This window comes from Pinus tabuliformis, chromosome 6, assembly GCF_031772625.1.
Source record: "Pinus tabuliformis cultivar Carrire ecotype Pingquan chromosome 6, CPIR1, whole genome shotgun sequence".
In the NCBI taxonomy this organism is placed as follows: Eukaryota; Viridiplantae; Streptophyta; class Pinopsida; order Pinales; family Pinaceae; genus Pinus; species Pinus tabuliformis.
Window position 1 is genome coordinate 977,976,981 of NC_142292.1, and position 26,153 is coordinate 978,003,133.

The 26,153-nt window shown below is 42.3% G+C and overlaps 1 protein-coding gene across 8 annotated transcripts in view; it reads left to right on the plus strand.

The window, feature by feature from the left end:
• The window catches only part of LOC149262266 (protein LOW PSII ACCUMULATION 1, chloroplastic-like), a 428,465-nt gene that overhangs the window by 348,936 nt on the left and 53,376 nt on the right, over positions 1-26,153 (plus strand). For all 8 annotated transcript variants that reach the window (XM_089423821.1, XM_089423853.1, XM_089423857.1 and 5 more), the window contains exon 8: positions 22,774-22,870. In XM_089423821.1, the coding sequence (XP_089279947.1) occupies positions 22,774-22,870 (97 nt within the window). The remainder of the gene's footprint in view (positions 1-22,773; positions 22,871-26,153) is intronic.

Genomic DNA, 26,153 nt, shown 5'->3' on the forward strand with positions numbered 1-26,153 from the left:
GAAACACATGTAACACTTGTAAGCTAATTTATTCCTCCAATTGAAGTTATAATTGCAACTTATGTTGAACACTATTTCATTTTCAAGCATTGCAAATCAATCTCTTTGAAGCATTTGCATGTATCATTATTTTAATTTGGAGAATTAACACAATTTGCATTTTATCTAGACATCTTAGTGTAGGAAGGCCCCAAGCCTCATTAAAATTTTACCTCCAACATAAGTTGGTTGAAGTAGACATCTTAGGGATCCTCTACTTCTCTATTGACTCCTCACTGTGAGATCCATATCATTGGGCAAAGGTGAGGTTTGAGGATTGAAGAGTTAAATTGTAATCTTCTGTAGAGCTAATTAATAAAATTAACCAAGAGCCCTTTCCGTTACATTTACTTTACTTGTCTCTTGATGGTTTGAGTTTTCATATGCAAAGTCTATTCCAAAAGCAAGTATTGTAATCATTTCAAACAAGTGTTTTCTTTTCATGTTTAAAGTCTAATTGCATATTGATGTCTTGGTTTAGCACTTCCTTTCTTTTACATTTCCAAGTTAATTACTAATTTTTGGGTTTTGGCAAAATATGTTTCACATGTTTTGATTTATAAAGTTGATTATCTCAAAAGTATTTTGTATCTTACGTATCTTGTGCTAACAATTATTATTTACATTTCAGGGTTACTTTGTTTGCTCTTTTGAGAGCATTGCATTTTACTTTGAGCAAATATATCTTTAAATTGTTGAGCAAATTCCTTATAAGGCACTGGTTTTATAGTTTTTAATCATATTAATTATTGGCATTGTTACTTCAAGTTGCTCACTTCATATTTGCTCATAAATCTTTAAAAGTAATCCATTTTCACTATAACACTCTCCTAGAAACTCACATCTTTTAACTTAACTTTTCATTAGGGACCACCCCCTTAGCTAACTTAGGAGATAGCTCAAACGGAGAGAGTCGGGATTAGTATGACAGCCCCTTCTCTGAGTTCCCTGCCACCAACCACACCTTGTGGGGTTGAAGGCTTTTCTCACTGACTTGTAGGTAGGTGTAGGCAGCAAGGTCAACACTACCAAAACTCAACACTCCCTCTTAGTGAGGAATGTGCTCTAGTAATGCTTCACCATAGAAACATCACACTGATCCTCCATATCGGTATCTGTGCTGATGCTTGGCCTGCTACCTCACACCCTTTGCACTGCTGCTTCCTGTACTGCTGCCCGTGACACTGCCACTGCTACATCTGTACTGCAGCTCTCTCTCAACATGCTGCATCATGCTACCCATAGCACTGCCACTGCTAACGGCTATACTGCAACTCAGTTACCAAGAAGTTGGTAACTGAATTCCCCCAAATACCGACATCCCTCTGTTGCCATTGTGCTACTGCAAACACCTCTGTGCCTCTCGCACTGCTGCAACCTCTGCTGCTGTAATGACCCGCCTATAAATAAAATACGAGTATTAGCATACATACGAGACCTTCATACGATAGCTACGTATGCATAGACCTGCATGTATCGCACTATATGTAAACTAGTAAATACAGGAGGACATATAAATTAAGGTAATAAATTAATACCACACCAGAGTATCATATATATGATAAGTCCTTAAAACCAACGGAAATTAAACTATGTATTCAAATAAAGATCAACGAAATCAAATGAGACTTGATTTCATAAAGTACACGTAATCAAATTTTTGACACGGGGATGAGGAGAAAGCAGTGGATGAGGAAATAAAAGAAGAGGGAAAAACCAGTTTGAAGGGGGGGCAGCAGAGTGGAGAATAATTTTGGATACGAGTCTTGATTATACTGAAGTTTTTGGACATGGGGGAATCAGACTGCTTCAATTGGAAAGCTTTCTGAAACTAAGTACCTAGGTTGTACTCAGTTCGGCAAGGAGGTTTTGGTCATTTAAGTAACGCAGTTGGACAGGAATTGCAGCAGAGCAAAGCAGACAGATTGTCAACAAAGCAGACAGCAGAGCAGAGCGGACAGATTGTCAACAAAGCGGACACCTGTCATCATGCTACTATCGTTAAAGGCCCCTGTAGCCGAATTTGATCCAAGAGTTTGGGCATCTCAAAGATCCTGCCCCCACATGTAGTTCTCCTAACTACAACTCAATGTCACCCCACCTATTCTCTAGTGGTGCATGAGCACTCATGGCGCAATCATCATCAGTCCCGACCTCCTTCTCCGCCTTTGTTGGAGCTACCTTTGAGTCAGAAGCTTCTCTCTTGCCTTTCTTCCTAGGGCACTTAGATGCATAATGTCCCAATTTCTCATAGTTGAAGCATTTGACCTTGGAGATGTCCTTCTTCTTCCTCTTCCCTTGTTGTTCCGCAGATGCTAGAGTTGCATCCTCCCCCTCCTCTTTCTTGACTCGAACTCCCTTACCACTACTCCCTGCCTTGGTCAACCTCTTGATCTCCTCCTGTCGTAGAGTTGCCCACATGTCCTCCCAACTGGGGAGAGTCGCTCTTCCCACAATGCTTTGGACAAACGTCTCCCAGTCCTCAGAGACTGCATTTAGAGCAGTCCTGACCATAAACTTTGGATCCAATGTAGACCCCACGAATGTAAGCTGGTCGCGAATTTCTTGCAACCTAAGGAGGAAGTGATCTATCTCCTCTCCTTTTTGCATCTAATATGAACTCAGTTGATTCTCCAATAACATCTTCCGCTGCACGGAAGAGCCCTGGTATAAGATGGTCAGGGTGTAATATTCCTAATTAGCCCCAACTAATTGGAATATTCGATTTTGCCAAATTTTGCCTTCTATAGTTATTTTGTAAATAAAAAAGTGAGAAAGGGGGACATAACTCACTTTTAGAATAAAAGTCACTTCCTAGTAGCACAACGTTGTGACTTAAAGGGAGAGCCAAGGGGGCCAAAAGGGGGACACAGAAATGGAGCCCACGCAAACACATGGAGGGACTGCGCAGGAGGGGAGGAACACGTGGCAAAAGGGGAATAACGCAGGAGAAGGTGAGCATTGGGATTGAGAGAGGCAGAAGCTATAAAAGAGAGAGGATCCCCCTCATTTTGATCATTCAGTTATGTGCATTTGTGATAGTCGTTTTGGCTTAGAGCACGCTAGCTGTTTAGCTAGTCTGCAACATTGTTTAGTGCATCGAGTGTCTCCGTTCAGAGATCTCACCCTTAGCCTCGGGGGACTTCGAGTGCCTGTACGGGCAATGTATTTTTATTGGCATTTCAGCAGCAATATATTCAGCATTTCGGCAGTGGTTTTATTAGTGTTCTGGAGGACTACGCAACACTGGGAGAGGGACGCAGTTCTTTTTGGGAGCAGTCTGGATTGAGGGTTTGTGGAGGATTTGAGCCGAGGGATTGAGCAAGAGATCAACTCTTGCATATTGGAGGAGTTTGGCAGAGTTTTGGGCTGAGTTTCGGAGGGTTCTATTCAGTGGCAGCATAGAGCAGTGAGGAACTACGCAGAACCCCAAGGGGGTGATTTTCAGGGGTCGGCCATTCCAAGAAAGCTTTCTGGGTTTTTCTGGGTTTCTTGAGTAGAGTCCGATTCCAGAGTTTCAGCTTTTTCTGAGGAGGGGAGGAATCCCAAATCCTCGTTTGATTTCTAGCAGCAACAACAGCGCAACAGTTTTCCCAGTAGCTTGGACGCAGATCAGAGAGGGGCCATTCCTTTGCTATTCTGAGTGTATTTCTTCACTTGCCTTGTGCAAGTAGAAGTGCCATCTTCCTGATCACCTCTTGTACTCATTTTATTACTCAATATAACAAAATGGCTTAGCATTCTCTCTGCATTTCTTGTGTATTTGTTTATGGTTTATTTGATATATATAATATTATTGTTACTTGTATCTCTGTGAGCATTCTCGGCTATTATACCACTTGTGTGTTTCTATTATACTCTTAGACAGAGTTTGGAAAGGTCCAGGTAGCCTCCGGATCTCGTCCTCTTTTTAGAGGCGACATATCTGGTAAATGCCCTCCCAGTCCATCTCTGGTTGGAGTTTGTTTGTGTTTGGGGTATATTCCTGATATGGGATATTACAGTGGTATCAGAGCATAGATCTGGCTCAGCCTGTGGAGCTAGCAATCTATGACACTGGGGGAGAAACCCTATATATGTTACAGAGGTCGGAGATACAGAGACGCTGGGCGTAGGTTGGAGAATACCTATGGAGAGGGAGACTGTATTCTGGTTATGGACACAGAACAGCAGGAGCTTGTGGTGGACGCAGAACAGAGGGAGCCGGTAGTGGACACAGAGCAGGAGGCTCCAATGGCAGATGATGACGGGAAGAGATTTGCGGATATGCTCCTCAAATCAGTGCAGGATCTGTCGAGGCAGATTGAGGTGATGGGGCAGAGATTCACGACAATAGAGGCCAGACAGCATGAGAGCCCATGGATTTTCTAGGTTGGTGAGGGATCGAGTGCATCCCACCATTTGCCAGAGCAGTGTGATACTGCGCAGCAGGTGGCCTCACATGCCCCTACATGCTCTACCATGCCCACTTTCTTAGGAGCAGACACGGGGGCCGTAGCCCAGCAGGAGGCAGAGCCTGGACACATGGGTGATTATTTTGCAGAGTACTAGGCCTATGGGCAGGAGTTCAGGGAAGCCCTCTCATTCCGTGATTTTGTTCAGCTCCAGCGGGATAGTAGACCCTGCGACCATCACAGAGGGTACTGACATTATCATGATGGTGACACCCACCGTGCAGCAAGTAGATTCCACTTGCCTATGTTTGATGGCTCATCAAACAGTTCGGCAAGGTCTTGGGTGGAGAAGCTGGACATTTATTTCCAGCTTAACCAGATGTCGGAGACAGAGGCCATCAAGGTGGCGACATTGCATTTGGATGGTGAGGCCCAGGATTGGTGGTTTCATGGGATGGTTACACTAGGACACTCCATGGTGACGACATATGCCGAGTTCACCAGGAGATTGATGGAGCGATTTGATTGGAGGGATCCAGAGCAGCATTTTGTTGAGCTGACAAAGCTCAAACAGACAGGGAGCCCAGAGACCTACATTGCAGATTTCTTGAGGGTCTTAGTGATGGTGCTAGATCTATCCACAACACAGAGGATCTATATGTATGTTGAGGGGTTAGCAGAGCCACTTTAGGGTCTAGTTAGATCCGCTAGACCGACCACCCTTCAGGATGCTATCAACAAGACCCGGGACCTACAGGATGTCTTACCCAGGACCTGGACACCTTACCCCCAGAGACAAACTTTCCAGTCTAAGGGGAAGGATGTGAGGATTCCACCTCCAAAGGGGAATCCAGGAGGAGTGCAGATTGACGATGATGTCAAGAGGGAGCTGAAGAAGAAGCGGTTGTGCTTCACATCTCAGGAGCCATGGGCACTAGGACATAGATGTGCTGCTAGCAAGGGACATTTCATTGAGGTTTTCTCCGAGAGCAGTGGAGAAGAGGATGACGAGTATGGTGTGGAGGCAGGAGATAGCCATGATGGGCAGGGACCTTTGCCACCTCCACCGCCAGCAGCAGGTGGTGCATCTTTTGCACCCACCGGAGGGGCCCTTGCCGCATTGCGAGGAGTTCCCAAGTATCTAGCACTACGCGTACGAGGGACGGTACGTGGCCAGCGAGTGTCAGTTTTGGTTGACAGTGGGGCGACCCACAACTTCATCGATGCACAGATGGTTGAGCGGAGAGGCATGCAGATAGAGAGCTTCGATGGGTTTTCAGTCTTGGTCCCAGGAGATCAGACCATGACGTGTGCTCGATATGTTCCAGAGCTTTTAGTGACGATGGGCACCTGCACATTGACTGACCATTTTTCGTGTTCGATATTCCGGACACCAACATGATACTGGGTGTTCAATGGCTCATCACTCTAGGGAAGGTCACGACAAATTGGAAGACCCTAGAGATGGAGTGGGATGATGAGAAGATAGGGAGGCATGAGAAGATACGGGGATAGCATACATATCCGCCTCAGATTGTTTCGGCTCATCGGATGGAGGCAGTCTTTCGGAAGGGAGATATAGAGTGGGTAGTAGAGCTGCATGCATTGGAGACAGGGACTACAGGGCAGACAGTGCACTCGGAGATACAGTCCATCCTTGACCGGTATGCCATAGTATTTGGGGAGATTCCGCCGGGTCAACCACCGGACTGGGGGTTTGAGCACACTATTGAGCTTGAGCAGGGCATACAGGCAGTGATGACTACCGCCTATAGGCTTCCCAAGGCCTATCGGGACAAGATAAAGCGGGCCATTCAAGAGTTGTTGGCTCTTTGGCACATCCGATTGAGCACGAGTCCTTTCGCTTCTTCTGTGGTGTTGGTGAAGAAGAAGGATGACACATTGAGGATGTGCATTGACTACAGGGCCCTGAACAAGAGAACACTGAAGAACATGTACCCCATACCCAGGATCGATGAGTTGATGGATGAGTTGAGAGGAGCATGGTTCTTTTCAAAGATTGATTTGAGATCAGGGTACCATCAAATTCATATGAGGGAGCAGGACATTCCCAAGATGCCTTCAGATGTCACTATGGGCACTTTGAGTTTTTGGTGATGCCCTTCAGGCTATCAACGCCCCAGCTACATTCCAGTCTTTAATGAATCACATCTTCTGTAGTCACTTGAGGAAGTTTGTGTTGGTGTTCTTTGATGATATACTCATTTACAGCAAGACGTGGGAGGAGCATCTCCAGCATGTTGAGACAGTATTACGCATCTTGGAGGAGCAACAATTCTATGCCAAGCTCTCCAAATGTGAGTCCGGGTTGACGAAGATGTTATACTTGGGACACATCATTGGAGTGGACAGAGTGAGGGTCCATGAGGAGAAGATTAGGGCCATCAGAGATTGGCCGGAGCCGAGAAACGTGACGAAACTTCGAGGATTCATTGGCATTTGTACTTACCACCAGAAGTTCGTCAAAGGTTTCTCACAGCTTCTTGCACCCCTGACAAATTTGACGAGGAAGGGGGCATTTAGTTGGTCGGATACAGCACAGCGAGCCTTTGACAGGCTCAACGAGATTATGAGCAGCTGCCCAGTGCTTGCATTGCCAGATTTTACGCAGCCATTTGTTTTGGAGTGTGATGCGTCGGGAGAGGGGATCGGCGCAGTATTGATGCAAGGAGGTCACCCTATAGCCTTTGAGAGCCGGAAGCTCCTTCTGCACGAGAGGTTGTATTCTATATACGACAAGGAGATGCTGGCCATCATGCATGCATTGGCTAAGTACCAGCAGTATTTGGTGGGGAACAGGTTCAGGGTGAGGACTGATCACAACAGCCTCAAGTTCTTTTTGGAGCAGAAGCAGTTGCAGGAGAGGCAGCAGAAGTGGATCAGTAAGATCCAAGCATATGACTTTGACATTGAGTATGTCAAGGGTAAGAACAACGTGGTAGTAGATGCCCTTTCACGTAGACTAGCCACGTTGTCTCTTATGAGCTTGGATACAGACTGGAGGGCTCGACTCTTAGTAGAGTACTCCAAGGACAGGTTTGCATGTGAGATTCTAGACGGGCAGGTGGCAGATGACAGGTTCAGGGTGATCGATGAGATCATCTATTACAGGGATCGGATCTTCTTGACTGAGGGGTCTCAGCTCAAGAAGAAGGTACTCTAGGCATCACATGATTCACCATTGGCAGGCCATTAGGGGTTTACCAAAACCTATAGGGCCATTAGAGAGAGGTTCTCCTGGAAGGGCCTCAAGGAGGACGTACTCCGGCATATCAGGGAGTGCAATGTTTGCTAGCAGAACAAGGGAGAGATGAGCCATCCCGCAGGTTTATTGCAGCCGCTACCCATTCCGGAGGGGAAATAGGAGAGCATTTCGATGGACTTCATCACAGGATTGCCCACGGTACAGGGCAAGGATTGTATCTTTGTTGTCGTTGACCGACTGACAAAGTACGCGCATTTCCTTGCCATATCCGCACACTACACAGCAACACAAGTGGCCAAGCTGTTCTTCAAGGAGATCTTCAGGCTACATGGTCTTCCTAAGACCATCATCAGTGACAGGGACAGTCGTTTCATGGGCGAGTTTTGGTAGGAGCTTTTCCGGTTGGTGGGGGCGGAGTTGACTCCGAGTACCAGTTATCACCCACAGACGAATGGGCAGACAGAGATAGTTAACAAGTGGCTGGAGGGCTAATTGCGTAACTATGTCAGTGGGCAGCAGCGAGCATGGCTGAAGTGGTTGCATTTGGGGGAGTATTGCTACAATACTTCACATCACATATCCATTAGTATCTCACCATTCTATGCCTTATATGGGTATCATCCTTTATCTTTTGTTGACGTGATGTTTGGTGATAGCAGGGCTCCTAGAGCCAAGATTTGGATCCAAGAGACTCAGGATATCCTCCGAGCTCTCAAGGATAACATGGCTACAGCGCCGAACCAACAAAAGCTGTATGCCGACAGGGGTCGAGTAGAGAGGCAGTTCGAGGTGGGGGACATGGTCTACCTACGATTACAGCCATACCGACAGTTGTCACTGAAGCAGAAGGGGGCTGAAAAGCTCAAGCCCCGCTTTTATGGGCCATACAGGGTGATACGCAGCATTGGATAGGTTGCATATGAGTTGGAGCTGCCCCAAGGCAGCAAGATTCATAACATTTTTCATGTATCATGCCTGAAAAAGGCATTGGGGCAGCAAGTAACAGTGACAGATGAGCTACCACCTATGGATGATGAGGGGCATTTGGTATTGCAGCCGGAGGCTATCATTGATACCAGGGAGAGGCAGCTGCGGAGCAGGACGGTCTAGGAATTCTTGGTGAGGTGGAAGAATTTGCCGGATGAGGATGCCACTTGGGAGAATGAGAAGATCTTACAGCATCCATCACTTCAGTTGCTTGAGGACAAGAAACATTTTTCCGGGGGACACTGTAATATTCCTAATTAGTCGCAGCTAATTGGAATATTCGATTTTGCCAAATTTTACCTTCTATAGTTATTTTGTAAATAAAAAAGTGAGAAAGGGGGACATAACTCACTTTTAGAATAAAAGTCACTTCCTAGTAGCACAACTTTGTGACTTAAAGGAGAGCCAAGAGGGCCAAAAGGGGGACGCAGAAATGGAGCCCACGCAAACACATGGATGGACTGCACAGGAGGGGAGGAACACGTGGCAAAAGGGGAATAACGTAGGAGAAGGTGAGCATTGGGATTGAGAGAGGCAGAAGCTATAAAAGAGAGAGGAGCCCCCTCATTTTGATCATTCAGTTATGTGCATTTGTGATAGTCGTTTTGGCTTAGAGCACGCTGGCTGTTTAGCTAGTCTGCAGCACTGTTTAGTGCATTGAGTGTCTCCGTTCAGAGATCTCACCCTTAGCCCCAGGGGACTTCGAGTGCCTGCTCGGGCAAGGTATTTTCGTTGGCATTTCAGCAGCAGTATCTTCAACATTTCAGCAGTGGTTTTATCAGTGTTCTGGAGGACTGTGCAGCGCTGGGAGAGGGATGCAGTTCTTTTTGGGAGTAGTCTAGATTGAGGGTTTGTGGAGGATTTGAGCCGAGGGATTGAGCAAGAGATCAACTCTTGCATATTGGAGGAGTTTGGCAGAGTTCTGGGCTGAGTTTCGGAGGGTTCTATTCAGTGGCAGCGCAAAGCAGTGAGGAACTGCGCAAAACCCCAAGGGGGTGATTTTTGGGGGTCGGCCATTCCAGGAAAGCTTTCTGGGTTTTTCTGGGTTTCTTGAGTAGAGTCCGGTTCCAGAGTTTCAACTTTTTTTGAGGAGGGGAGCAGTCCCAAATCCTCGTTTGACTTTTAGCAGCAGCAACACTGCAACAGTTTTCCCAGCGGCTTGGACTTAAATCAGAGAGGGGCCATTCCTTTTCTATTTGAGTGTACTTCTTCACTTGCCTTGTGCAAGTAGAGGTGCCATCTTCCTGATCACCTCCTGTACTCATTTTATTACTCAATATAATAAAATGGCTTAGCATTCTCTCTGCATTTCTTGTGTATCTGTTTATGGTTTATTTGATATATATAGTATCATTGTTACTTGTATCTCTGTGAGCATTCTCGGCTATTATACCACTTGTGTGTTTCTATTATACTCTTAGACAGAGTCTGGAAAGGGCCAGGTAGCCTCCGGATCTCGTCCTCTTTTTAGAGGCGACATATCTGGTAAATGCCCTCCCAGTCCATCTCTGGTTGGAGTTTGCTTGTGTTTGGGGTATATTCCTGATATGGGATATTACACAAGGTCTCCCACATCTCCCTTGCTGTTGACTTCTCAGCAATATGTGGTATTACATGATCCTTGAACCCGTCTAGAATCATGCATTTCGCCTTCGCTATGGCCTCATACTTCTCATTAGCATTCAGGTCAACTGGGATAGCTACGGTTTTCAAGGCATAGTCCTTGATGTGATGTTTATCCAAGATTGCCAGGAACCTCGCTTTCTAGATGACAAAATTGGAAGCCCCGTCCAATCTGTCCTGATCCCTCAATCCGTTTACTGCCATCTTTGCTCCTCCTCTAAACTACCTCTGAGTCTCGACTTCCCTCCTAGAAATCAGCCAACTGTTGAATCACTCCTCTCCAATCCTCCTTTACTGCTGCAACTTGAATCTGGATTTCTTGGCTAGAAATCCGTTGAGGTAGTGCTTCCCTCTACCTTGGTTCTGTCTCCTTAGACATTGTTCTGCTCAGACAGACACAACGTCCCACCAACTCCTCAAATCACAATCTGCACAGCTCCCTTAGCCCCGACAATTAAAGAATCTGAGCCCTTCTAGCTCTGCGCAATCACAGTGAGAGTTGGATCAACTCCTCCTAGCCTCAGCGTCAATCCTTCCTAACTGAGAAGGATGACCGAGCACTGCGTAGGCCTGATCTACCCCTCCTCTGCCTCTGTTCTGGTTCTCCTCCTAGCTCAAAATGATGATTCAAGCTCCGCGTGAGCTCTGTGTCACCCTCCTAGCAATGCGTCACTCCTCTTCTTGCCTATTCAACTCTGGAACAACGCTGTCTCTTGGGATAGTTGCTTCATTGCTGCAAATCCTCAAATGTTTCCTGCTGGTGTCTTCAGTCCTCCTTGAGCTGCATTCTCTTTGATACGATGTGAAAATTCTTGAATCCAACACATCAGAAACCCCTACTGCAATTTTTGGTTTACTATCTCCTACTTGTTCTTTACATAAACATCGAAGTAAGCACATTTAAAACCTTCACAAATATACAGATCAATGATTGAAATAAACTAAGACAACACAAGGGACATCCTTGTTTTTGGACAATCGTCCCCAGAAAAACCCAATTCGGGAAAACCGATGCAGCATATAGAGGGTTTTATTATTAAGCAGATTTTGAATACAACTAGGGTGCCAAAAATGGCTCTCCCTTCAAAGAATATCCTTGGCAGCAATACCTCTATCCGGAGATAGATATTCTAGCAAATCAGCAGCTGGATGAACAATCCTACACTGACTGTGGCTGTTCCATATGCTGGACAGCGAAAGATGCTCCACGCACTCCTCTAGAATTGCGTCACCCTTTTCAGAACTGCGTCACCCTCTCCTAGCTAATCTGCTCTCAGTCTGCCCCACAAACTTCCTCAGCTAGCCTCTGAATCTCTCTACGTCAACTGTGTCAGCCTCTATGGCCTCTGCGTCAGCTTTTTTGGCCCTCTGCGTCCTCTGCGCTGGCCTCCTTAGCCTCTACGTCAACTCTTGTTGCCTCTGCGTCAGCCTTCTTAGGCTCTGCGATACCTCTTCTGACACTTTGTTGCTATTGAAGTTTCTAAGTTTACCGGGTAGAAACCCTCCATGCATTTTACTGATTTATTCCTACCTACTTGTTCCGTTACTTAACAAGTTATTTACAATGTAAATACTGAAAATAAACACTAGTGCATGCTCAACATATTACAGATCAACAACTGAAGGAAACAGAAACAATCACACCAAATGACACCGTTATTTTTGGACCAATGTCCCCGAAAAAACCTAATGCGGGAAAACTAGTGCAACTATTTGAGGGTTTTCTTATTAAGCAATTTCAGAGTACAATCTGGGTGCCAAATCTGGCTTACCCAACAAAGAATTTCCTTGGCAATAGTACCTCTCAGTCTGAGACAAATGTCCCGGCTGAAACCCTGGATAAACCTTTCGGCAGCTCCTTAGCTCCAATCTGCCCCAGAAACCCTAGCGTCTGCCTTTCTGGACTGCATCAACCTCTCTCTGCCCAGCGCTGGCCCTGCGTCACCTTGAATGGATCTGCATCAGCCTCAGGTGGCCCTGCATCAACCTTCTAGCCCTCTGCGTCAGCAACGCTGGACTCTTTGAACACTGCACAACTCCCGGCTGCCTCTACATGGCCCTAGCAGCTACTGTGTCACTCTCTCTAGCTCCTGCGCTGCTCTCTCGGCACTATCTCTGCCTCTCTGTCTCTTTGTACTTAATGCCCCTTAGCTGCAACTCCGATTATTGATTCTATCTCTCTTAGCAAACCCCGCTCTAGAGAATAGAATGACTGATCATCTGGTATATTCTCCAATTGACCCTCAAGCCTCCTCTTATACTTTTCTCGTTGACATATCAACGGCCAAGATTAAGTCCCTAATCAATGGCTAAGATTAGATTTGGATTGATCCATGTCTTTTGGACCATTCTAACACAGTTTTATATTAATCCACATTAATATTTTAATTTCCCTAAGTTTAGACTTAGGGACTCCATTAAAAATATTAATTATTTTAATATCTCATGAACTGTTTAGAATCTGCCCAAACCCTTACTGGGCATTGGAGATCTCATGTGCCCCAACCTCTCCACCAAATTTCGTGGCTAGAGCACATCTGATGCTACCCCAAATCAACACTCCATCTTAGCGAGGACTGTGCTCTAGCAATACTTTTCATTGAGTATTACTTTGATCATCTGGCATCGGTCCCTGTGCTGATGCTAGGTCTGTTGCCCACCATCCTTTGCACTATTGTATCCTGTACTATTGTCCATGGTTTTGCCACTGCCACTGCTGCATCTATACGACATCTCCCTCTGCATCTGTGCTGCTGTTGGTCCTTTCTCCCAACACTGCATCCGCACTGCAACTCCTCTCATCATGTTGCATCGTGCTACCCACTGCTGCACTACAACTTAGTTATTGAGAAGTAAGTAACTGATCTCCCAACTCTGACCTCTCTGTTGGGCTAGAGATACCCGCTGATGCTGAAGCTCCCTCTGTCGCTGACAAGTGCTCTTCTCTGACCTTTGCGCTGCTGAAACAACTCCCTGCATCTCGCACCGTTGCACACCTCTCTGTGCCATCCTGCACTGGTGCAACACTCCCGTGCCTCTCGCACTGCTGCTGCTTGCTAGCCTGGCACTGTCTCAGGACTCTTGCACTATAGCTCTCTCTGCTGCTCCATCCGCATCTGTCTCTATCCACATCAGCCAGTCCTGCTACTCCTCTTCGGGGCTCTCGTAGCAAGGTCTAATCCAAGAGACTGGGTACCTCGAGGATCCTGCCCCTCATCGCCTGTAGTCCACCTGACTACAGCTTGATGTCTCCCCACTTCCGCTTAAGTGGTGCATGGGCACTCATGGCACAATCATCGTCTATCTCTACTTCCTTCTCTACCCTTGCTGGCGCTGCCTTAGTCTCGGAAGACTCTCCCTTACTCTTATTCCTTGGACACTGGGTTGCATAATGACCCAACTCCCCACAGTGCAAGCACTTGACCTTGGAGAGATCTTCTTCTTCCGCTTTTCTTGTTTTCCCTCAAATGCTAAGGCAACATCTTCCTCCGCTTTGACTTTGATCCCCTTACTGCTGCTTCCCACCTTTGACTGTCGTCTGATCTCTTCTTGGCGAAGAGTCGCCCACATCTCATCCCAGGGTGGAAGTGTCCCTCTGCCCAGTATACTCTGGAAAAATACCTCCCAGTCTTCTGAGACTGCATTCAAGGCTGTCCTCACCGTCAATTCTTGATCCGGCGTGGCTTCTATAGCATTCAAGTGATCTCGGATCTCATTCAGTCCTTTGAGGAAGGTGTCAATCGGTTCTCCCTTCTTCATCTGATATGACCTTAGCTAATTCTCTAGTAACATCCTTCTCTGCACAGAAGTATTCTAGTACAATTTCTTTAGGGCCTTCCACATCTCATATGTCGTTTCCTTCTTTGCAATGTGTGGTTCTACATGGTCCTTGACCTCGTCAAGGATGATGCTCTTAGCCCTCGCCATTACCTCCTTGTACTTGTCGTTCTCAACTGGGTCGACTAGGATAGCTATCGTCTTCAAGCCGAAGTGCTTGACACGATTTCTGTCAAGTACGGATAAAATCCTGGCCTTCTAGACTGCGAAGTTGCTATCTGGTCTCTTACTTCGTGCAGTGCCATGATGCTCTTCTACTTCCCTCCTGGAAGTTCTCGATCTGACTCCCTCTGAGTCTCGATTTCCCTCTTGAAAATCCTTCTGCCGATGTTGAGATGCCCCCTACTCTGATTGTCTGTGCAACTGCACCACTGATCTGGATTTCTCGGCTAGAAACCCTTGTTAGCAACACCCTCCTCTTGGCCTTGCCCTGTCAGGTACTGTTATGACTACAGTACCTCACCAACTCCACTCTACAACATTCCCACAGCCTTCTAAACCCCAGCAACTTGAAGGTGAGAGCTCCTAGGCTCTGCACAATCCCGGCACCAACAACTCGACCTCCTCAGCCAACTGTGTCAGCCCTCCTAGCTTTTGCGTGAGGCTCCCTTTGCCTCCCTTAGCCTCTACGCTGCCTATTCCTGGCTCACCTTTGATGACGCAGGCACTGCATCACCCTTCCCTTGTTGCTGCTTTGCTAGAAACAGCTTATGTCGCTCAGGGTAGCTATTTTTTGCTGTTATTGCTCCACTCCGCTGATGTCCTCAGTTCTTCTGTGATCTGCAACCACACTCTGATACCATGTTGAACTTTCTAGGTTTACTAGTTAGAAACCCTCCATGCACTTTACTGATTTATTCCTACCTACTTGTTCCGTTACTTAACAAGTTATTTACAATGTAAATATTGAAAATAAACACTAGTGCATGCTCAACATATTACAGATCAACAACTGAAGGAAACGGAAACAATCACACCAAATGACACCGTTATTTTTGGACCAATGTCCCCGGAAAAACCTAATGCGGGAAAACCGGTGCAGCTATTTGAGGGTTTTCTTATTAAGAAATTTCAAAGTACAATCTGGGTGCCAAATCCGTCTTACCCAACAGAGAATTTCCTTGGCAGTAGTACCTCTCAGTGTGAGACAAATTTCCCGATTGAAACCTCGGATAAACCTTGTAACAGCTCCTTAGCTCCAATCTGCCCCAAAAACTCCAGCCAGACCTTTCTGGACTGCGTCAAACTCTCTCTGCCCAGCACTGGCCTTGCGTCACCTTGAATGGGTCTGCATCAACCTCAAGAGGCCCTACGTTAGCCTTTTGGCCCTTTGCATTAGCAACGCTGGCCTCTTTGAAGCACTGTGCAGCTCCCAGCTGCCTCTGTGTGGCCCTGCATGAGCCCTAGCTGCTACTGCGTCACTCTCTTTGGCTCCTACGCTGCTCTCCCGGCACTATCTCTGCCTCTCTGTCTCTCTATACTCAATGCCCCTCAACTGCAACTCCAATCACTGATTCTATCTCTCTTAGCAAACCCCGCTCTAGAGAATAGAATGACTGATCATCTAGTGCATTCTACAAGTGACCCTCAAGCCTCCTCTTATACTTTTCTCGTTGACATATCAACGGTCGAGATTAAGTCCCTAATCAATGGCTAAGATTAGATCTGGCTTGATCCATGTCTTTTGGACCATTCTAACACAGTTTTATATTAATCCACATTAATATTTTGATTTCCCAAAGTTTAGACTTAGGGACACCATTAAAAATATTAATTATTTTAATATCTCTTGAACTGTTTAGAATCTACCCAAACCCTTTCTAGGTGCTGGAGATTTCATGTGCCCCAACCTCTCCACCAAATTTCGTGGCTAGAGCACATCCGATGCTACTCGAAATCAATAACTGCCTCTCTAATATGTATTCCTCAGCCTCCTGCCGAGCTACCCCTCACTGCAACTGATCACTTGTTCGATTTCCTCAGCAAACCTCGCCCTAAAAAATCGAACTGACTGATCTCTCTTGGTGTATCTCCAACTGACCCTCAAGCCTCCTCTTATACTTTTGTTGTTGACGATTCAACGACCGAGATTAAGTCCCTAATCAACGGCTAAGATTAGGTCTAGCTTGATCCTCGTTATTTAGAAATTTCTCACCCTTATTATATTTTTTTCTATGTAATACTATTCTATTGATATGAAACAAAATAAAAGTACAACAAGGCTCTGGCCTCAACAGTGTTGAACAGCATTTGTCAAGAAAATATCACAGCCTAAGCTCGACTGCCCCATCGAGGGGGAAACCAGTTTGTGAAACCAGATAAAAACCCACGCAAGGGTTACAAGTTTTGACAAAAAACGAAACATAGCAAAACCATCCAAAAGGAAAGTTTTCACAAAACACAACATAGTCGAAATCAACCAATATACATAAGAAAACACCAGAAAGCATAAGGGCGACACGTGTCAGCCTAGTTGTCAATCAGGGTGGACATCCTAGAAGTCGTTGTGGCAGGCTCTTCCACGATATGACACGCATACTTGTACCACTCCTCCTCTTCTACTGATGTGCCACGCATTAATCCATGAGCTGGTTGAGTGCCAGCAGAGCTGCCCTCTGTTGTATGTTTGCCGGACGTGTTCCCTGCTCTACCACCGGCTACCTTCGTGTCTCCAGCTCTACCTTCGGTGGCCGGCTGGCTGCCAGCCAGCTCCTCTCCATGCGGGGTGGCATAGTCCTCAACCAGCTGTTGCTTTCCTGGGTCTCGGGCACTCCTGTTCCACTGAGCGGCCCTCTTCTGCTCACCATTGTTCCCTAGTTGAGCTTCCTGTAGGTCAATTTCCTTAGAGAAAGTGATGGTGACTGTGGCAGTGATAACAGGCCTATGAAGAGTGGCTATGGAAGCAAAATTGAGTCGTGTGAGGTGCAGGATGAGGGGGAAGTGGAAAATTGGCCATATGGACAAAAACGCCCATCCTGCAGACACCCTGGAGCTAAGCCCGCCCTCTGCCACTGCGGGTGTTTGGATACCTACCAGAGAAGGTGCTATGGGGATGTGAGATGATATGAGAAGAGGAGGGGGAAGTAGATTCAGGGTTGGGCATAATGGGAGGACGAATGCTTCCACCACGACTGCTCCCTCTTCTGCTGCGCATGCAGTGGCGTATGTGCATCATGACTGAATTTGTCATAGATATATCACTTGGTGTATCAGAGGTATGGTTTCTCAGAGGGAGAGCAAATAAATTCTTGGCTGGAATCAAATTACAGTGCATGGTTTGGGAGAAATGATACCCATTTCCCACATCCATGCAGCTAAGCAACCAACAACGACTTCCAGTGATGGTGCGAGAGCAAGGCTCCGCAACCTGAGGAGGGAAAGTGCTATTGATCAGAGGAGGAAAGACTGCATTATGGTCTGTGGAGGCCATTGTCTTGAACTTGTTACAGAATTCTCGACTTGAGCACCCTATTAATGGTGCCTGCAAGTCGCCATGAATTTGCTTCATTCTGGCTTGAGGGGGGACGCGAGCGGTCATGTGGCCTTGCCTCCCGCCGTCCTTCCATCTAATCACCATTAATGACATTTTGATCACCCGCATCCGAGTTCACCCATATTATATTAATACCCATTAATATTTTAATTTTCCTAAGTTTAGACTTAGAGTCTCATTAAAAATATTAATTATTTTAACATCTCTCCATCCAGGTGGAATTTCCCCAAACGATTTCTAGGACTTGGATATTTCATGTGCCTTAGCCTCTCCACTAATTTTCATGGCTAGAGCACATCCAATACTACCAAAAATCAACACCGGCTGGTTCTATAATGGAACTAGCCTATTTCATTGAACTGGCCGATTCAGGACCGGTTCTGTGCAGAAAAGAAATTGCCTTTTTTTTAAATATTTTGATTTTTTAGTTGGTTGGCCCACTTCTTACTCTCCCCTAGGCTAGGCTAATATTCAAGCGTATGACCCTCAACCTAATAATCAAGCCTATGGCCCTAGTATTATGCAATTCATGGTAATGTTAAATTCTTAAAGTAAAAGGATGAAAATCTTTTACTTAAATTTTAAACATTACCATGAAATGACTCAGGATGTTTGAGATTGGTTCCAACCTCATTTGATTTCATATGGAGAAAGTAGAATTTTAGATTTCACTCAAAATCCAGCAGACTTAACAGTTTTTCAAGATTTCAGGATTGGGAGGATTGCAACATGTCCTTTGGATTTTGTCATGTACGAGGGTATGGAACTAGTATTTAATAAAGAGCACCAAGTCCTCTATATACTTTGATGATAGTGGGATTGATTGTCGAACTCCTCTATCATGACTCTACTAAAAATGTACCCATCACTCAAACAAAATCTTGACATGACATGCTACATTTTTTCTATCTTATTTTAATGCCTAAATGGTTATATTGATGGCGAAGACCCCAATAGAGGCAATGATTTTAATGATATGTAGGCATTGTTGTAGCATGATTTTTTTTGGATGCTAAAGGCCATCAAGAGCCTATTTGTTGAAGTATTTTCTGTTCAGAGATGGATTGCACTCGATGCTATTTTGGTTATGTGCACCCTTACACGCTATATAAATGAATAATTTTGCATACTTGTGTATAAATGGTTTGGATTCATATGGATGCACTTGAATATATATGTTTTTCTTTAAAATATGAATATTTTACGTGTTTTTGGTAAACTGGTTTTTTCTCCCATTTTTTACTGGTTCCGACCGGTTCCCAGTCCACAAGGTTTTTCGGTTCGATCATTGGTTCGGTTCTGATAACATTGATTTAAAGAATAAAAGGACCCATTGTATTTGGATGATCCATGGTATTGACCCATGGTATTTGTATGGCTATCTCAATAAAAGGGAAGGAGGAGCTCATTAAGGGGCATGATTGAGAATTGATATTTTGATAATTATACCGGGAGATCTAGTAGCTTGTGGTGTGAGGGAGAAACCCTCGATATATTTCCCAGTTTTGGTGTTGAAATACACACCCTAGCTGGTGGTGGTTGGTTTCGGTGGTTTTAAAGCCACACTAGCTAATCATTTCCTTTTGCTTGAGAGTTCAAATTGATTATACAAGGAGGCTGAATTTGGATAATCCCCGAGGGCCGAATTGGTTTATTCAGAAGGGATGGAGCACATTGCCAATTTGCTAAAGATCAAATTGCAGAAGTCCGAGAACCAGAAACCCAGTGTATCTTCCAAATTTTTGATGTAATCTCCTCCCGAAAGTTATTAATAAAAATAAAAACTGGGATTTCATGCATTCATTATTATCTGCAACTTTGTGGTTATATGTTGCATTTTATTAATGTTTCTGGCAAAAAATTTTGCTGTAATCTTTCTCGGGGATTTTTAGCCAAATAAATAAAAAGGAATATTACACAGTACTTGCCAAGAGATGACCCACCTTCCTTCAAGAAGAATACTAGATGGGAGAGAGATCTGGATGGAGCAATGGGTGGAGAACTCCAACATAATGCTATGCGCTCACCATCACGGGGCTGCTGGCTGGCTGGCTGTCAAATGAGGAGAACAAATTTCTCCTATGAGTTTTTCCCACTTTTGATGGGTAACAAGGATCAAATATCAAATCTCTAGGATGCATTCATAGGCTTAAAGGACAGAAATACCCCTGTTATGGTTCAAATTGTTGGCATATAATGCAGGAGTTGAATTGTCATTCTAAAAAAAGTCAAGAAACCTGCCTATGTGGTCATTCTTGGTGTAGAGTTTAGATCATCTACACAACATGGTGGATTGTCAATGCTCACTAATTCCAAGTACGTATTTGATCTGTATCTGTGTTCGATTGGAGATTTCTTGACAATTAACGCAGTGTTGCCTTTGTATATTGAGGATGTTTAACTGTTTTGCCAAATTTCCAGAATTTCCATCAGGTGCTAGAGTAACAAGTTTCAGAGCTAGAAAAGGTAAGAACACCCTGGTGCCATTATAAGGTAAAAGATGGTTTATTGCTGATTTAATTTACATTGTTTGATGATTGCATCACTCCCCTGACACTCCTAGCATGCTCCCCTCCTCTTGAGAAAATGAAGAAAATGAGCCATAGTTACCTCCAGCAATTCAATTCCGGCTTTGACTCAACAACCACGTGGAGCCTCACGGGGAAATCACAGTAGTACAAAGACTCAAGAGGAAGGAAAAATAAATAGAAATTAGAATAGTTGCTTCTCCTTTTTCACTACTTCACGTATCATAGATTTCAACTCAGTTTTGTGTTTTGGACCTTTCAATCGTCATATATCAATTAAATTATCATTTTAGAACTTATGCAGATGGCCCATTTCATAAACATAACTCCTCAGTTACGTTGGCAATTGACAGATAGCCCTTTTCATTCCATGAATCACAGATCTACTTCCTATTATATGGCTTGAGAACTTGTATGTTTGCAATTGATTGATGGCTGATGCTTGAATAATTAAACATTAATCTGCCATGGATTACATTTCTAAGTTCATAATAATGTAGTATTTATGTATGAGTCACACAATATTGTATGTTTTCATATACTCTGCACCTAATTTGCAATTCCACATTTTTTGAGTATAAATGTGTTATAACTTATAATATATAAAATATATATCATTTAAAATCTTGGGATTTTTGGGAAATGTAGTTCCTGCTCCCATTCCACTCCCATGCTTTTGCAACCTTGGTTGTAGTCATGGTTCACTGGAGAGGACAATTGGGATTGTCTTGTAACTGAACACATTCGTCAGACGGATTGAACTTGGGACAAATTAAAGCTGCCTAGACCTCCTCTTTCAGTCAGCAATTGGCCCAAGACTTTGGAAATAGTCTGTGTTGCCCAAATCCAGTCAACCATCTAGTATAAGAAACAAGATAAAGTTATCAACAACATTACCTCCTCCTGGGCCAAGCAGTGCCCTAAAAGTATGTCTGCAAGGTCATCTGATTTGGTTAGAGATAGTTGACTAAATGAGCATAGTGCCTTGTGAATCTTGGCCAGGTTTGACAATTCACTGCCTCTAGATACTAGAAATCTTGGCTATGTATCAATCATTGCATACAACTTGCGCAATTTTGCATCAGCTGCTGTAGGCATAGATCACACACTTTTAACAGCAACCTTATAACATATTTTGTTGAGCTCTGGCCATCCAGTTTTTATTAGTTGGGTTTGTTTCAGTTTTGGATCTCTTGCATTGTTGATTATGACTTCCATCTTGGTGCATAACCAATGTTTGGTCAAATTGCTTCTGCCTCTAGACTGACAAAAAATAGTATTCAATACCAGTTTTCAGAAAAAGACTCACAATGTCACTGTTTTCGACTGCCAGCTCAATGCAACACCACCATCATTATATATATTTTTCTAGATTTTACTTGTCAATATGTTGAAGGGGACAACAAAAACCAACTCACAGCAGATTCTTATTTTCCAGATAATGTTGAGCCTTGATGATTTGAGGACAAAATAATCTTTTAAGGGTCAGATTTGTATGCATGCTTTTTCGCAGAATCCCCTCTAGTGCTATCTTAGAACATGTATGCACTATTTGTGGCTAACATGAGTCATGACCAACCATGCTATTAATTATTATTTTGTGTCTTTATTGACAAATAAGCATTGGCTTGGGCGGCCTTTCGAACCCTGTCAAGGGCCCTTCGATCATTCATTATTGGCTATATCACTTTATTTATAACCTTTGCACACAGTTGAGAGCCTGAGTGAGAGATAGTGCACTTCATTGCAAAATATGTACCATGTATTTATTAATGATTATAAGCTTCTAGCCATCAAATCATAGGTGTAATTGTCTATTCTTTGTATTTCTCTTGTTATTTTCCATAGTTGATTTGGAGTAATTCCATTACATGTTAAGTGTATATTTGTTTTGTTGGAGACTTTCACACTGGCACACATATTGTTAATGTTAAATTTAATGCGAATTAGTCATGTCAGCAGTTTTGTTTATTGCCCTTGTGACAGATAATCTTCTATGTGGCAGTACTTTACGGTGCGTCTAAAAATTATTTTACTTCTCTTTAAACCAAAAGCTTGTGAACCTGTATACCAAGGAATACTATAGTTATTTGAAGCCATTGAGCCTTTAAAAATCATTTATTACTAAACTGACCTATTCTCGCATTTTAGTTCTTGAATGGTTTAGGATTTTATGTACTTTCTTGGTATCATGATCCATTTGAATGATAATTTTTTATTACATTCATGATAAAACTTTGTGAAGGATTAATTATCTCTTTCATGTGGTCATATGGTCTCCCTTTATTCTTTGATATTAACCATTATTGTGACACCACTAAATTGGAGAAGTTCAATTAAGCCCCATATATTATTATATTGTTTTATGGTTTCTCAATTTCATTTGTAAATGTCATGCCTACAATTTAAAATGTAGAAGTTGCAATATGGAGGATAAACATCAATAGCAATTTTTCAATGAGAATGTGCCCTTATGAAAAGGGATAAGAAGAATAGTTTGAGGAGAGAGACTGAATTGGGCACAAGTGTTGAATCTCTGTAAACTTTACTCTCATTAGGATGCAAATAAATTCTTGTCATCATGCTTACTAGTTGTGCAATGAGTGGAAAACTCATCTCATATGCTAGTACACTTTGTTTGATCAGTTGGATTCGTGAGCAACAAGAGTCTGAAGGAGTAACTCCAGGGGAAGATGTGTTTATTGTCTTGCGTTTGGATGGTCGTGTTCGAAAATCTGGTCGGGTATGTATAACATAGCAAAGGCTTCTTTTAAATTTTGCCACATTGTTCTTGTATGTATCCAATCTCTTGCTTTATCCATGTGCGTCATGATTGTCCTTTGATAAGATTTAGTTGTAGAAGAAAGAAGAATAGAATGTATGAGCATGACATTCTATTTCGGTTAAAACAACTCATATTGTATTAATGAAGATTTAATTGCTTCGAATTCCTCTTCACAACTAGTGAGTCAAACTAAATTCGCTAGTTGCATTTTCGTTTTTCACATTTGATTACCTATTGAATTGGCCTTTTCTTAGCAATACATCCTTCTACTTCTAATTTCATAAATATTTTTTAGATGTTTTCATTAGCATCTCAAGTTACCATAGTATGCACAACTTGTGAGAAACCCCACCTACATAGATAAGTGCAAAAAAATATTACCAAGATAAACAAACAACTAAGGACACATTCGATATGAATAAATTAATAGAGTTATATAGTATGGTGGTTATATCATTGTACATTATCAGGGAATAAAATGTTACAGAACATGAAGTAATAAAGCGTTACATCTGTAATATTCCTAACGGAAATATTAAGTGCGTTATGCTCCTATGCCAATAGGTATCATATTTCATGATTGAGTTGATGGGCTATGTAATATGTTCATATCTTTACTTGTTGCAAAGGTTTTCCATATTGTCAAAAAAATTAAAAAATCTTTTGACTTAGTTACCAGAGAATCCACAGTATGAACCATTTTTTGTCAACGTTTCAAATCCCAACCGGGATCCATCATTAGGACTTTATGAATGATGAAATAAGAAGAGATTATTTGAAGGATATAAATAGTTATGAAGAGAATAGATTTAAGGATCAGCTGAATGTCGGCTTGATTTTATAATATTTAATTGTAGATTTTTGAATAAATTATTTTTACTGAAGAGTTTAATATATTAATTTTTATTGATGAGTTAATATATTAATTTAAATTATTATTATTAAAATCCTTAACCTTAATGCTAATAATAATCTTAATAATAATAACTCATTTAAGCATCTAATATTTAACATATGTTAATATAATATTATTAATTTTATTTTTGTATGTGAAATGTTTATTTATTTTTAATATATATTAGTATTTAATGAATAGAAAAATTAGTAAATTGTATTATTATTTAAAATTATATATATATATAATTTTAAAGTTGTATTAATATTAATAATAATTAATATATTACTTAATTGCTATATTAAAAATAATTAATATATTAAAATAATTAATATTAATAAATATTATTGATGTTAATAAATCAATATTAATATTGATTAATTAACAATCACTTAATAATTCATTAATAATTATTATTATTAATAATTGATAATTAATATTAATTAATATTACGACATCATAATTAATAATTAAAATAGTACCCATTATTATGAAAAAAATTTATTTATTTATTTATTATTATTTTTTTTAACTTAATAATAAAATTTTTAATAATAGTTAATGATAATAGTAATAGCTATTATCGTAATTATTGTAAATGTTGTAATTAAATGTTAATTATTATTATTATTATTAAATTATTAAAGCAGGGTTACTAACTACTAAATATTAGAATAGGAGAGGGATACCTACCTACTGATTGCTATACCTAGGAAGTGTTGGTGATCTTGATTTCTCTGATCAAGGGAAGCCAGCTCCCACTAATCTCCATACCATTGTCTCTGTTCAGATTATGAGGATGTTTGATAATTTCAAGTGCTTCTCTAATCTTTCACCTATGATGCTGTTCTTCCCTTGCGACAATTGAGGCGCTTTCCACGCAGATATGGTGCTTAGTTTTTGAGGAGTGCTCCGCCAAGGCCGAAGTACAAGATCTTTCATTCCTAATATCAGCTCCATGTTCCTTGAGTCTTGTCTGCAGGGAACAACCTGTTTCACCAATGTAGCTTTTTCCACATGAACAATCTATTTTATAGACTCCTTTAAGTTGATGTTTATCAATATCATCTTTTACAGACCTCATACCTTGCCTAATAGTTCCAGGTGCTGAGAATTGCGTGAATATGTTTTGCTTCCTTAGGATCTTAGCAATCTCGTCTGTTACTCTATGAATATAAGGTAGAAAGACCCTACCACTCTGAGGTTGGTCTTGAGCCTTAGGTTCATGAGATAACATCCTTCTTTCAGCTTTCTCTATGGCTCTTTTAATCTCCTGTTCTTTGTAGCCTATACTCTTAAAGGTTGAAATTAAATGCTTCTTCTCTTCATTCAGATGCTCAGAGTTAGAAATTCGAAGGGCTCTGATAGCAAGAGTGTTTAGAACACCAAACTTCTGGGCTGGGTGATGGTGGGAATCAGCGTGGAGGTAACTTTCTGTGTGGGTTGACTTCCTGAAAACTTTATGCGCTAAAGAGCCATCCTCTTTTCTGATGATGAGAACGTCTAAAAATGGAATGCTCATGTTTTCTTCTAGCTCCATAATAAATTTTATTTCTCGAGAGATAGAATGTAGGTGAATAAAAAACTTGTCAAGCTTTGTTTTACCATGTGTCCATTTTATATTGGTATCATCGACAAATCGCTTCCACCAGGCTGGCTTTAAAGAGGGTATACCCTAAAAGAAAAATCAAAGGGTGAAAAGAGTAAGATAGTCAAAAAAGTGAAAGAAAATGAACCCCACCAATCGAAAGACCAAGGAAAGTGTGCAAGTCAAAATGCCACTACTTTTTACTCTTACGTAATAAACAAATTGTGTGCAACTCAATGTTGCACGAAGCGAGGACGCGGAAGCGTCATTTTCCAAAAATCTAGGAAGCGAAGCGTCTGTGGAAGCATCTGCTATATATATATATATATATATATATATATATATTTGCATTTATACTCAAAACAAACATCCCAAATACCAAATTAGTTGTGGAAGACATGAAAACATGCACATTTTTGCATAAATCAAGATAGATATAACATCCATTGTACATTAATGGTTAATTATTCGAGCATCAACCATTTAGATGCATCAACCATCTAGAATCTAGATTCTTTTCCTCTTGTCTAGCCTTTGCCTCTACCTTGATTGTCTAGGGATATTAGTCAACATTGTCCAATTTGATCAAACTACCTAATTCAAGACTTAAAATATGGTAGAAAAAGCTTAACATGCTTGATCGATGATTTTGACTTGATTGAAAGGTAATTTTTTGCTAAGGGTGTGTCGCGTGACAAAGGAGTTCAACAATTAACACCACCAACACTAGGGTACATATAGGGCTTGGTGCTCTTAAT